The sequence below is a fragment of the Seriola lalandi genome, unplaced genomic scaffold (genome assembly GCF_002814215.2).
Source record: "Seriola lalandi dorsalis isolate HSWRI2012SDOR001 ecotype SW California unplaced genomic scaffold, Sedor1 jcf7180002054819, whole genome shotgun sequence".
Lineage (NCBI taxonomy): Eukaryota > Metazoa > Chordata > Actinopteri > Carangiformes > Carangidae > Seriola > Seriola lalandi.
Genome location: NW_019525372.1, coordinates 61,115 through 73,089, shown reverse-complemented (window position 1 = coordinate 73,089; position 11,975 = coordinate 61,115). Strand labels below are relative to the sequence as shown.

Here is an 11,975-nt window from a genome sequence, read left to right as displayed (position 1 = left end):
TGTGTGAAAAATAACTTTATAGTTGAAAATCATGTATCAGGGTGTTTATCATTGGTGTTGCTCATTATTGCAGTTAACTGAAGTTCTGTAAACGATTCACATAAACTCATGAAGTTCAGGCCACACATTCATTCAATCCTGGTGAACCTGTAAAAGGAGCCATGTTGTTTGTTGTGTTGTTTTGACACAGAATAATAATTTGCTGAGAAGACAGCTGCACTTCAGCAGGATTTAAACTGCTAATGGAATATTTTAACCATGAATTATTGATAGTTTTACTAAAGTAAAGGAGGGATGGAGTCATAAGAGTGCCATAAAAAAAAAAAATACTGCTGTAAGAGAAAAAGAAAATAAATGTAGAAACATAGAAAAATAACTAAATATAAAAGAATAATTATAAGCATTTCAACTTATTTTCACATTTGTTCATATACAGGTATCTGTATTTTAAAATATATTTATTTTTTTGCATATAAATGATTTATTCCTTTATTTTTCCTTATTCTTTGCTATTCCTTAAAGGGCTGAGCTGTCAATCAACTGGCTTTGGCCGGGAGACACATGCGCAATATGGATGTGGCAGCAGTTTAAATCAAATTATTTATTCTTCTTTAAATGGCCACATTTATTTTTCTTCTTTTACAGATTTATTATTTTTATGACGCTCCTATGACTCCACAGCTCTGAGCTCTGAAGGCTTTAATATTACTTCAGTTTTCTTACATAATAACATCAACACCTCTTATTGCCATTTTCAATAAGAATAAAAAAGACAATGTAAAAAGGTAACAAGTCAAAACCATTAAAGCATTAAAACAGATTTTTAATCGCAGTGATTTACAGTCTTGTTTATGTCTACTGTTGTTTGTTGAATAATGTTTGTTTAATATATATAATATAATCCCACTTCAATCTGAATTGTTGTATCTTTGTAATTTCAACATTTACAATAAAGTGAATTTTACAAATAATATTAAAGAACAACCGAACATCCTTTTCACATAATAAAAGGTATGAGACAACTTTAAAGTCTTAAATCCAAACTTCGACAATGTCTCCGTCCTCCATGTCCAGCTGAGCCGGCGTCTGGCTGTCCGCCACCTTGGAGCCGTCGAAGTGGAAGCGGACTTTTCTCTGAGCGCTGGGCGACATCCTGGACAGATACTGGGAGAAGATGGAGCCAAGCGGAGCGTCCTGAAACGAGACAAACAGACGACATGATGCGTTTGAGTCCAGCTGCGAAAACAAATAAACACAAAGCTGGTGATGGAGAGAAGAGGAGGAGGAGCTACGAACTCTGTGCAGAGAAAACTCCTGTGAGGAGTCTCGGTCTTTGCTCTGCAGTCGAACAGTGATGATGCTGCCGCCGTCGTCTGCTTCGCTTTTATCCTCCGCTGCCATGACGACGCACTCTGCACAACAAAAAGGAGAAAACGGTCTGAGCTCATTTTAGTATTTTCATATTCAGTATTTGTACTGAATGTCTTTGAAGTGCAACTGCTGTGAAAAGTCTGGAGCTCTGATCTGCTGCAGCTGCAGAGGACAGCGGACTGTGTCACTGGTAACACTTTACTGACCTCTGGTGGTGGAACAGTAAACTGCAACTATGGTTACAACTGAGCCAGTCCAATCATCATCATCATCATCATCAGGATAATGTTTTCTTTTGAAGATGAAGATGAAGATGAATGATGAAACTATTGGAGACTAATCTCTGTTTCTAAAACCAAACAGCTGGTTTGGAAGATGGCGGCATGCACGTATCTGCAGCATCTGTTTATCTATTTATATTAGTATTGTGTTAAATAATGTGTGTTGAAACTATCTATTTTAATTGCTTTTAACTAATGCACCAACCAGGAGTAGCTCTCCTGATTTTGTTGAATTTTTCACAGTACCATGATAATAAAGGCTTTTTATTCTATTTTAATCACACTGGAACCAAAACAACCAAAGGAAGCTTATTAATGATATTAAATCCTCTTAGAGCTGATAGAGTTTAATTAAGTCATTTAATAAGCAAAAAGGAAAAAACATTTGCTCGTTCCAGCTGCTAAAAAAAAGAGAAATTTGCCCTAAGTTCTGCAAAAAAGACAAAAAACCACCCAAAACAAAACGGTACACAGCATGTTACTGTGTCTCAGCGTCCACACAGAAACTTTACCAAGCTGAAGAAGTTGATGAAATCTTTCACAAGCTTTTCAAATTCATGTAAAGTTGTTTACTAATTGAACTTCTTGTTGCAGTTTCTCCAAAAGCCGTTAAAAACTGAGTTTTCTGACAGAACCTGAACGTCACACTGAAGCTGCATCGAACAATTAATTAATAAAGTTCATTAAAAAAAACAAACAAACGACAGTGACAGTACTCACCTATGATGTCTGCGATGCCGAGGCCGAGCTCGCTGACGGTGGCGTCTGTCGGCAACTCCACTTCCTCCCTCAGCAGCAGGAGGCGAGGGGGCGGGACCTTGAGGATGACGGACAGCTGAGCCAACACGTCGCTTAAAGGCGTTGACTGAAAACATACAAATACCAACCACACGTTAAAGAGTTGACACCGACTTGTGCTACAACATGTTTTCATCATTTTGGTCTGATGTTGCTCCGCCCACGCACAGACAGCACGGGGATCTTGTGGACGTCTGTCCGACAGCGGATCTTCAGGGGGATCTCCCGGACCAAGGAGCTGTACGGTGAACTCTGTGGGCCCGGGTTAGGGGTTAATATGATGACATCATCGTCCTGCTCCTCCTCAAGCGTTGGAGAGGGGGGGCCTCGGTGGCGTCTGGACCTGGTCCTGTTCTGATGCTCCGGAGACAGGAGGGAGTTCACCGCCCGGAGCCTCCTGTCGATCTCACTGAGGAAGAACAAACAGGAAGTGTTTCAATCTGAGACAAAACTGTTATCAGCTGTCCTCTTCAGAAACATGACCCCTCAGTCACAGGATGTCACAACAGCTTTAATCAACACCCGCACGACTTCATCTTCTTATGAGACTCGTCAGTTTCCAAGTGAGAAATTTTAACATCCACCAGATAATCTGAAGATGGTTCATGTCCTACATGCTCCTACTGAGAAATGCTGGTTTGGTACAAAACAATGAAGGGAACTGCGAATCCAGACTCACCTGATCTTCTTTTTCACCTGTCTGGACTGTTTCTGGACGGGACTCTCGGGAGGTGGAGGAGACGGGCAGCGGATGGTTTCTCTGACATTCAGACAGAGGTGAGAAAAAACATTCATATAAACTCATTCATATTAATTAATTAAAGATGAAATATGTAATATCTGTTCTCTGGGGCGTCACTACCTACAGTTTGTCGTGTTCTGCTTTGTTCTCCACGTGTTCTGCTTCGTCCTCCTCCGAGTCACTGAGGGCGACGACGGCTGCCGTCGTTCCTCGAGATGAAAACTGCGACCACAAACTGTCGTCTGCAGCATCGTCTGGTCACACACACAAGAGAATCATCCATCCAACATTTTCCAGGAAAATCACTCTGTTCCTCCACAAACACAACACTGTTCAAGTTCAGTTATTACCTTTATCTTCTTTCTCTGTAAACACGGGAGCCATCGGCTTCAGCTGCAGACTGCTGCTCACCTGGAAGTAAAAACAGTCAGGTGACTCAGGTGAAGACATACTGTCAGAAAGGCTTCTGTCAGCTGAGCGCTGCGTGTTTACCTTGCTGGAGTAGACCGGCACCGGGACGATAGCTGAAGGGTCGAGGATGCGTCGGCGTTTGGGTGGCGGCTTCATAGGCTGCACGTCACTGTCAGACACCTGAGACACACAGAGGGAAGCTGCTGAACCGCTGCACAACATGTATTTTCACTGACTGGTGATGCGTTAACATCAGTGTGTGACAATCTGTAAATATGCAGAAGTTTAGGTTGTGAAATATTAGAAAATACAGGAAAAAAGGAGCAAAGTAGCAAAATGTTTTCTTAGTCATTAGTTTCTTTATATTATTTGCTTATTCAGTGTAGTTAGTTTGGTTAACTAATATTTTGTTTATTTGGGTAACACTGAGGACTGGTTTAGGACCAGCATGCACCTGGGCCAGAGCAGGAAACATGATCCCTCTGTTCTTTGGCTTGCTGCTTGTTTCGTATGAATAAATCAAAAAGAAAACACAAAGGTCTTGTTTGGACAATACATTCTTTTGCCTGCGTAAACTACATCCCCCATGGTGCATCAGTGGCCCTTTTGATTTAAAGATTGGACTTAAATTTGTTTGAAAGACAAAAAAACACTATATTCACATTGAAGAATCTGCTCACATGAAACAATGATTATGAATCAAGAAATAATTGACAAAGTAATCAGTAAGTAAAATAATAATCAGTTACAGACTGTAGTTTGTGGTATTAATATCTTAATATGTAAAAGTACAACTAGTGAACTGACACAAAATAAACAATTAACAAAAAAACAAAAAGAGTGTGACGAGACATATATTAAATACCACTGTAAATGACACTTAAGACTTTTAAATCGGTTTCTAGAGAGAACTGAACCGCCATCAGAAGCAGATCGATACACATGTTTAATGAACTGATCAGCGTTAAGTTAACTAACGGTTTTTAATGAGGCTCGTTCACATACAGTCAAATAACAAAGTGTTAACATTTGTTTACGTTGTTAAATCGGTTAAAGTTTAAAAGTCACTATCGTTATTTTTTTCTTCAAAGTAAAAGTGAAACCGAAAGAAACCACCAGGTGACACTGAGGTAACACGAGGCTTTTATTTTGAAGAACTCAAATCAAATCAAATTAAACGTAGCTAACCTCCGACGACACCGATGCTAACGGTTAGTTAATCTCCGCTGTTGGTGGTTCAATGTGTTTCCGCCGCTTCACGACTGAACCGTTCGCTTCTCTTTTCTTTACAACATCGTTACTCTTCTTCTTTAAAACACCGTTCCCCGGTTAAATGTTTGATTTAAGGCTAAAAGCAGCAGATCTGTCACTCACCGTCTCAGCCATGATTGTTTCTTTTTCCGCGCGTCCTGCTGCCTTCAAGGTCCGTGGGACATAACAACCTATTAGCGGATTTCCCAGGCTAGTGCTGCCTTCGGGTACTGTGGGACTTATATCACACATGAATGAAGTAGCGACTGACTTCTACAACAACACTTACACACACTGTAAAAACACCCCCTTACAAATTAAAAAATATATATTATTTTATATTATTATTTTATTATATATCATAATTACAAAATTATGTGGATATAATCAGGAAAATGTATAAAATAAAAACACATGAATCCTGCAAAACTTTGCTGTCCAATATGAAATATATATATAATATTTATTGAGTTTTACAAGTTCTACATTAAAACGACGGTTAAATCAGCTCCTGTGTGATAATCTCAATAAAAAGAAAAACGTGTATTATTACCAGTGTTGTCACTAAAGCCAAACAACGTAGTTGTATTATTATTAACTTGTTTTATATAATAAACTGTTTCGCAATATTTTGTGGGATTGCTGCAAATTCAATCCCACCATATGTTCTTCAATTTATTCAATATATTTCATACTTTCCTAAATATTCAACGCCATGATTTTCTCCTTCCGCGCGTCCTGCTGCCTTCACGGACTGTGGGACATATACTGCACATGAATGAAGGAGCAACTGACATCTGCAACAGCTGTAGTAGTACAATTATTCATTTATTTAGTTTTATTGTGGGAGGAAGATACTCAGATACTTCACTTAAATAAAAGTAGTAATACAAATATTCTTTATTATTCCACCGTTTTTCCTTCTAGACGCTTCAACATAGAAACTCAATTCTAACTTTAAAATGTTCATTTCAATCAGGACATGATCGGATGTATTCAGTTTTTTGATTTATTCCATATTTTCCAAAATATTCAAAGTTTTTCTTACATTTTTCCCGTTCAGATAAATGGGTGGAATGTTCAATCTCCAGTTTTCCACAACTTTTCATGAGTTTTTCAACCCTGTCTGCTCTTCCATACATTCAGTTAGAAACTCCATTCAAAAGTCAAAATGTTCAAAAAGCTTCCTTCATTTTTGTTTGTGTTCAATTTCAAAATCCTGTTTATAGTTTTTCCACAGTGATGGTTCAAGTTTCATGGACGTTTCTGGACCTGTCCATGTTTTTTCTTCGGGAGAATAACAACAACAAAGGAATGAGACATGAGCAGTTTTTCACTCTGGTCTTTTAAGTTTTTGTTCCACACAACAATCATTAAAACTTCACATGTAAAAAATATACATCAGGGTCAAACAGACCCCACGGCAGCATCATCTGGATATTTACACTGATGTTCTTCTACTGGCCACTACATGCTACAACAACATGTTCGAAGTCGGTGGGAAAAATGTCCAACTTCTCCACTATAGTACAAAATCCGTTGTGTCCCAGCTCCATACTACATGCAAAGTATTTACAGTATATACTAGAATACTGTTTTTGCAGTGAGTATACAAGAAATGAACATACTAAACAGGAAATGATTTAATATAAAACGCCACTGCCAATTAAACTTCACAAACAGGAAGCAAAATGTTTTTCCAGATGTTTTCTGTTAATTTTAATCTGTTTACTTTGTGTATTTATTTGTGGGACAACAGGTTGGTTTAGTCTCAACATCTTCCAGTGTGAACACAGGATTACAGGATCTGGGACACAGCTAATGTGCTTCCCCCATGAGACGTTCAAGTCTCCGTCGTAAATTTCACTTCTTCTGTGTCTGGTGGTGATTTGACGAATTCAATCTCATTCAACAGATGTTACATTTTTGTTTGTTTTGATTGACAAATGTCTCGACCTCAGCTCCTGATCGTCACAGATAATCCAATGATCAACCAGTATGAATCCTGAACCAGAACCTGCTCCGAAAGCTGCTCTATCCCTGAACACCTGTTCATCTAAAAACTGAAGTCAGAGCCAGTTCAAAACACAATCCTGCTCCTAAAAACAGGCTCCATCTCTGTCTTGTGGTGTAGATCTGCTTTTCGTATCCAGGCGTCCGTCACTTCTTCTTGTTCTCTTTGCAGGCGACCACGTATCGCTGAGCCACATTCAGAGGAGGGGAGTAACCGTCTGCGTACGACGTGTCCTCAAACAGCACCGAGTAGTCGTCCTGAGGCTGTGGACAGACAAATGTTAAGGTCAGAGGCTGCAGCTGTAAACGGTGACGATGTGGGTCTTACAGGTGAAATCCTGGTTTTAAAAGACAAAGACTGAGCCGCGATTCCAGCTGTTTTTACTTGTCAAATGGGAAAACGTCTGATAATCTTAACTGTCAGTTATCAGTTAAATCAGAAACGTCACTCTCCGTCTTGAGGTAATGGACGGTCTTGAAATCTGTGGTAACATTAAAGAACTCATGAACATTTTGACATTTAAACATTAAACATGGAGACCTCCTGGAAATATTTACTGAGCAGGCGTCGATCCTCCTCCAGTAGCAACAAGATTCACGGGACGGAAAGACTAAAACAGAGATATGACGTCTGCATTATAAGACGGATATAATGTGTTATATATCTGTCGGAATAAGGAACGTGAACCTGATGAATTAAATCTGTGCCGGCTCTAAAACTCCTGACTGGAGCCACGCTTCACTGAACCCGTCTACATCCTGACCACAGCCGCTGAGCTGTGAGCAGAGTCTCACCCTGTGTGGCGGCGTGTGGATCAGGGCCCGGTAGAAGCAGGTGGTCTGAGGGTAGAGGGCCAGCACCAGCTGGTCCTTACTGAACAGGGCCTCGGGGTCCGTCTCTGGGTTGGCCTTCCACTGAGGCAGAGGGATGATCCGCCGTCTGCTCAGAGTGTGTCTCCTGATCTCACACACACACACACACACACACACACACACACACACACACACACACACACACAGTTAGAGACGACAGTGTCCACTCAGCTCATGCAGACACTGAACAGAGACACACACACCGTCCTGCTGCAACAGAAACTCACTACAGCACCGAATGTGGATTAATCCGCCGCTGAAAATAGTCCCCAGCAACATATACATTTCCTCCTGTTTGTTTGATAAAAATGAAACTTGATATTTGTGAGGTGTTTTTACAGATTTACGTCTTCAGTAGGAACCAATGAGCGCAGAGCAGAGAGACACAGACAGAGGAGGGAAGGTGTTGTGAGACGGACTGTGAGACAATAAGACAAATACAGAGTAATGACCTTTAACTAAGTGACAGTGGATTAATGGTTCCAACTCCTCCTGAAACCACAAACAGTGTTTTTTACTTTTCTGTTTGTGCAATGATTAAACAAACAAGATAATATATACACACAACGTTAGTCAGAGAGCTGTGCAGTTATGAACTTTGGACAGAAACAAACTGTTTCTCCTGTTTACAGTCTTTATAAATATGTTTCAGATGGAGTTAGAACAAATACTGAACATTGATAAAGCCTTAAAATGTTCTTGTCTCTGCTTGTAGCTACTTTAAGTATGTGTTTTAACTGTTTATCAAATGTATATATATAGATAGATAGAGAGAGAGAGACCCAAAGAATAAAGAGGAAAGAGAGAGAAGAACATGAAGACAGAACAGAGATGACTGTAGATGAAGAACTCACTCTTTTCCTTCTTCATCAATGTCGTCCACTTCATACCTGCAGGGAGAGAGAGGTCACATCTGTTCAGTCCAGCTGTGATTTACATCCTGACATCTGGACCTCTCACAGTTATTGTGTGTGTGTGTGTGTGTGTGTGTGTGTGTGTGTGTGTGTTTGAACTGTGTGGTGTTCTCACTTGTTGGTGGAGTGGTTGTAGCTGACCACCTCAGCCAGGATCCACTGCTCGTCTCCGTCCACAGCCTTCACCCTCGCCGCCACTTTGTCGCCCTGTTTGGCCACGTAGTCGCTGCTGGCCGGGGTCGCGCCGCACAGAGGGGGGGGGCTGAGGGTGGTCAACACAGAGGGGAAAACGTTGGACGTGTCATTTTAGTATTTATGATTTTAGATTTCAGTTAGTGGGAGATCGGTCGCAGCAGAGAGGGTCTGGACTCTCGACGTCTTTGAGAAGCCTGAGCCGCAGGTCACAGGAGAAGATTAGAGTTTATCAGTGTTTCCTCCATCAGACGTGCTGCTGTGCGCACGTGCATGAGCATGTGACGCCGGACGACCTTACAGCGGTTACAGACGGGGTTATTCATGTTCACCTTGTCGTGTGTTTTGATTCAGCTGCAGCTTTTGAACCTGAAGGCTGAGGAGACGCAGACAGCTGCCGAGATGAATGTCCTACAGAATATAATTTTACACTATCTCTATTACACATAAATAAAGATTATATAAACTTAAAGACTCATCTGAACAGTCAGAGAATTTGACTGACAGGATAAAGTTGCACCAGTTGGTTCCTGCTGGCCTGATATATGATCAGGATGTTGATCGAATACATTTGATTCATTAGTCAAATTCAAATGTTGAGGAATTAATTATTACAGCTATAGTGACTCAATCCTCTGCACGTTTGTGCAAGAAAAACAGACATTTTGTCTCATTAATTCTCAGGTTATGAGCTTCACATGTCAGTTTAATAATCCGTGAAATAGCGAAGCACTGACATTCGTTTTTCTTGTACAAACAACGTACAAACGATTGAAACTCCTAAACTACTAAAGGTTGTAAATACTCCCTGAGCTGCCAGGTTTCAGGCGCACGCAGCTGCAACCCACTGAAAAAAGCCGTGACTCTGCAGAGAGAAGATGAGCAGCAGTTACCTCTCCCCCGGCTTCCCGATCCACAGAGGGAGCGTCATGGCCGACTGCTGGAGCAGCGTCATCAGGACCCCGCGCCTCATGGTCTTCCTGGGAGGGTCGCTGTCGCTGTAAACTCCTGCCATCTTAGCAGCTGCAAAAGAAGAAAAGAAAAAGAAAAAGAAAAGGACATTTCATAAGTTGAAGAAGACAAACTTACAGATTTGATCAGTGTGATGTATGTTTTCATACCTATCCTCCTCTCCTCCAACAAAGACTTGATTTCTGCTATTTTATCAAGAGCATGACGCAGGATGCTGCGGAGGGAGAAAAAAGAAAGAGGTGAACAAGACAAAGGGATTTTAGAAACTTATGAAAATATGTTTAATTTCAAACAATTAAAGCACTAATTATTTCAAACTTTCCTCCTGTCACATATATCTGTCAAGGCAGCAGTGACATCACGTCAGTGTGGTGGTGGTGTCCAGGCAAAGTGAGTATGTGGCCACTCACCTGCACTCTGCCTCGGCATCTGCTTTGGCTGTGGTGTACAGTCCCCTCAGCTTGGTGCGGTAGTACGGAGACGCTGAGGAGAAAGCAAAGAATACATAGTTAGAAATAACTAAATTAGGTAAAAAAAAATAACAGGGTGTTTGTTGTCATAGTGTCTGGAAATGGAGAAAACACTGTAGTGACTGACTCTTGTTTTCCGTCTGCATCCTCTCATGTGTTTTCTGAATGTTGAGCAGGTTGTGTTCGCTGCGTGATCTCTCCTCCTGAAAACAAGCACATATTTGGATCTGGTTAACTTGAATCTTAACAGGAACTTGATCACACATCTATGTAAAACTTGACATAACAAAACCCAGCCATGTGCAAGTCCCCATCATCACTGTGTAAAGTTCATAACTGATGCCTGTATCTTACCTGTGTCTGTTTGATGAGCTGATGGAGCTCTGTGAGCAGCTCGGCAATCTTGGTATCAGCTGACATGTCCGTACCTATGAGATTTTGACATTAAGATAGAGTCTTGTTACAACAACGTTCACACATACAAAACCCCATTAGAAAACCTGTCAATTTAAAGGCAGGTGGCGCTGATCACATGACCAGAACCAGTTCGTGAGAGCACAAACAAAATCGTTATTACTTTACTTTTAGTGTTATAACTGTGCATCAGAAGATATCCGAATTAATAAGTGGATTACTTAATTTAAATCAACGCCTTAACAAGTTTTTAGGTTTCCTGAAAAACAGATCATATCTGAATTCACAGATTTCTGAATGGAGTTCGTTGTAAACTTCCCTGCTTGAGAAAAAAAGGGCTCGTGTTGAGGCTACAGCGACAACTGGGATATTTTTGGTTGAAAAAATGCATAACCTTGTTTTATAATGTTGGTTTAAATGATAATTTTACCGCTAACGATGGAAATAAACAAGGTTTGCTGACGTTATAGCCGCTGAATTGCTCGTTAACCGGGTTAGCAACTGGTTTGTTTCGCTAATGTTAGCTTGGTTGTTGGCTAAACTGTGAGATTTGTGCTCATGCAACAACAACATTGACCTTACCTACTCATCCTAACACACATAATACTCTTTATGTTCCCTTGATACAGTCTGTGAGGCTTCTTACCGGCACTATTTCTCTGTTTGTTTGTTGTCGGCCTGTAAATTACTCGGACTAGCTTCTTCTTCGTTGGTGTTACCGAGAGTCGGTGAACCAGCTTCACCGCGCTCACCGCCGCCCGCTGGAGGAAAGTGGAACTGCAGGTTCGTCACAGAAAATGCTGTCCTACTCTCTGATACTGCACCAATCAGAAAAGGTTTATAGTCTCTAATTAATGGCTTTATTAATGCTTAATAAATCACTTACTTACAATGAGCAGCTTGAAATCCTCCTGCAAAGAACTAACCTCGTTAATTAATTAGTGAGACATCTCCAGGGGACTGATTGACCACCATGTACAAGGCTGTTTATTAACATACACAGCTTCAGGCTTATTATGTTTGCACCATTTATGAACTTATACATGGAGTCTGACTCACTGTGGATCTGTGAGTGAAACTTACACTGGTCCAAATGTAGAGAGAGCAATGGCTGATGGGAACACATTTCATTTATTTATTTTTACGACATTTTGAAGTGAAGAACTTTCCGTCCGTTGGTTGAATAAAGACTGTTCCATCAGTGTGTCCTGGTTAAATCAGTGCTCCTGTAATAATCAGAACCAAAATACTTTATTGATCCTCAGGGGAAATT

The 11,975-nt window shown here is 40.7% G+C and overlaps 2 protein-coding genes and 1 long non-coding RNA gene across 5 annotated transcripts; 1 reads left to right on the top strand and 2 right to left on the bottom strand.

Moving 5' to 3' along the window:
• On the bottom strand, positions 1-5,091 carry nfatc2ip (nuclear factor of activated T cells 2 interacting protein). Of its 2 annotated transcripts, none has more exons than XM_023426240.2 (9): positions 4,978-5,091; positions 3,685-3,783; positions 3,543-3,603; positions 3,317-3,446; positions 3,130-3,210; positions 2,619-2,859; positions 2,373-2,517; positions 1,297-1,412; positions 1-1,194 (listed from the first exon to the last, which is right to left on the bottom strand). In XM_023426240.2, exons 1-9 carry the CDS (start codon positions 4,987-4,989, stop codon positions 1,033-1,035), a joined length of 1,047 nt encoding a protein of 348 aa, XP_023282008.1. In that variant the 5' UTR covers positions 4,990-5,091; the 3' UTR covers positions 1-1,032. The 2 variants fall into 2 exon arrangements, with proteins under 2 accessions (XP_023282008.1, XP_023282009.1); XM_023426241.2 differs by lacking the exon at positions 4,978-5,091 and adding an exon at positions 4,792-4,938.
• A 1,089-nt stretch (positions 5,092-6,180) lies between these two features.
• Positions 6,181-11,466, bottom strand: sgf29 (SAGA complex associated factor 29). Of its 2 annotated transcripts, none has more exons than XM_023426237.2 (10): positions 11,349-11,466; positions 10,643-10,716; positions 10,416-10,491; positions 10,229-10,301; positions 9,968-10,032; positions 9,740-9,869; positions 8,770-8,916; positions 8,595-8,630; positions 7,663-7,825; positions 6,181-7,131 (listed from the first exon to the last, which is right to left on the bottom strand). In XM_023426237.2, exons 2-10 carry the CDS (start codon positions 10,706-10,708, stop codon positions 7,015-7,017), a joined length of 873 nt encoding a protein of 290 aa, XP_023282005.1. In that variant the 5' UTR covers positions 10,709-10,716; positions 11,349-11,466; the 3' UTR covers positions 6,181-7,014. The 2 variants fall into 2 exon arrangements, with proteins under 2 accessions (XP_023282005.1, XP_023282006.1); XM_023426238.2 differs by having other exon boundaries at positions 11,285-11,373.
• On the top strand, positions 7,018-9,902 carry LOC147817948 (uncharacterized). Its single transcript, XR_015438462.1, has 2 exons — positions 7,018-7,153; positions 9,718-9,902. It is a non-coding gene; the product is annotated as an uncharacterized LOC147817948 (long non-coding RNA).
• Positions 11,467-11,975: the final 509 nt, after the last annotated feature.

Bases quoted from the DNA above. Each gene is read 5' to 3' on its own strand.
- nfatc2ip (XM_023426240.2), bottom strand. The intron at 3,604-3,684 runs GTAAACACGCAG...TTTTACTTCCAG, and splicing joins TGCCGGTCTACTCCAGCAAG to GTGAGCAGCAGTCTGCAGCT. The intron at 3,211-3,316 runs GTAGGTAGTGAC...TCTGAATGTCAG, and splicing joins AAAGCAGAACACGACAAACT to AGAAACCATCCGCTGCCCGT.
- sgf29 (XM_023426237.2), bottom strand. From the start codon at position 10,708: ATGTCAGCTGATACCAAGATTGCCGAGCTGCTCACAGAGCTCCATCAG. The intron at 10,302-10,415 runs GTCAGTCACTAC...CTTTCTCCTCAG, and splicing joins GATGCAGACGGAAAACAAGA to CGTCTCCGTACTACCGCACC. The intron at 8,631-8,769 runs GTGAGAACACCA...CTCTCCCTGCAG, and splicing joins TACAACCACTCCACCAACAA to GTATGAAGTGGACGACATTG.